Here is a 1,249-nt window from a genome sequence, read left to right as displayed (position 1 = left end):
ACGCCAAAAGTTCTTCATCAAGCATCATTACACGGCCGTGTTTTGCAAAGGCATGCATTACACGACCCGGGTAATGTTCTGAGAGACGCACCTTGATTTTTCTTATTTCCGCACCCGCTCACTTCCAATCTTCATAAAAATTATTTTTAGACTCCCCTAATTATTCTAAGAACCTTGGAACACAAAAACTTAAAAGAAAATGTCCATACAAAAATATTACAAAAATGACCAAAATACCCCCGAGTTGCCTCTCAGGTAACTGCCCTTGTTTAAAGTCGATGGCTCGACATGGATCCTAATTATTTGTCAATCTTGATACTTTGGAACCATCACTTCCTCCACCTCTTCATTCTTGACTTGAAATCCTTCATAATAAGGCTTCAAACGGTGACCATTTACCTTAAAAATCTTCCCGGTTTTCTCACTTGTGGTTTCTATTGCACCATGCTCAAAAACATTAGTGACAACAAATGGTCCCACCCAACGGGACCTTAATTTACCAGGAATCAATTCAAAACGCGAATGGTAAAGTAGTACCTTTTGACCTTTGTGAAATACCTTGCGTGTAATCATCTTGTCATGGAATGTTTTGGTCTTTTCCTTATAAAGAACCTCATTCTCATATGCTTCATTGCGGATTTCCTCAAGTTCTTGTATGTCCAACTTCCTCTTCTTTCCTAACTCACGTAAATCCATGTTGAACTGCTTGATCGCCCAATAGGCCCTATGTTCCAACTCAACGGGTAATCGACACGGCTTTCCAAAAACAATACAGTATGGAGACATTCCAGTTGGAGTTTTGTATGCAGTGCGGTATGCCTACAAAGCATCATCAAGGCGTGTACTCCAATCTTTCCTTGTTGTATTCACGGTTTTCTCCAAAATTCCCTTGATTGGTCGATTGCTCACCTCAGCTTGTCCATTTGTTTGTGGGTGGTATGATGTGGAATCTTTATGAGTGACACCATATTTCTTCAAAACAATCCCGAGCATACGATTGCAAAAATGTGTACCATGATCACTGATCAAGGCCTTTGGAACACCAAATCTGGAAAAAATGTTAGCCTTCAAGAAATCTATCGAAACTTTTGAATCGTTAGTACGGGTAGCCTTTGCTTCCACCCACTTGGAAACATAGTCCACAGCCAAAAGAATATAAATAAAACCCGAAGATGATGGAAAAGGTCCCATGAAATCAATGCCCCAAACACCAAAAATTTCACAAACTAATATGGGATTTAGGGGCATT

General features: G+C 39.9%; 1 protein-coding gene across 1 annotated transcript; it reads right to left on the bottom strand.

The window, feature by feature from the left end:
• Nucleotides 1–306: 306 nt before the first annotated feature.
• LOC145051142 (uncharacterized) lies at nucleotides 307–786 on the bottom strand. Its single transcript, XM_078999272.1, has one exon. The coding sequence runs from the start codon at nucleotides 784–786 to the stop codon at nucleotides 307–309; it is 480 nt and encodes a 159-aa protein (XP_078855398.1).
• Nucleotides 787–1,249: the final 463 nt, after the last annotated feature.

This window comes from Lactuca serriola, chromosome 1, assembly GCF_051521515.1.
Source record: "Lactuca serriola cultivar US96UC23 chromosome 1, Lser_US96UC23_V15, whole genome shotgun sequence".
NCBI classification, from domain to species: Eukaryota; Viridiplantae; Streptophyta; class Magnoliopsida; order Asterales; family Asteraceae; genus Lactuca; species Lactuca serriola.
Note: the sequence above shows the minus strand (reverse complement) of the source record. Positions and strands in the feature narration are given on the sequence as shown.

Bases quoted from the DNA above. Each gene is read 5' to 3' on its own strand.
- LOC145051142 (XM_078999272.1), bottom strand. From the start codon at position 786: ATGTCTCCATACTGTATTGTTTTTGGAAAGCCGTGTCGATTACCCGTT.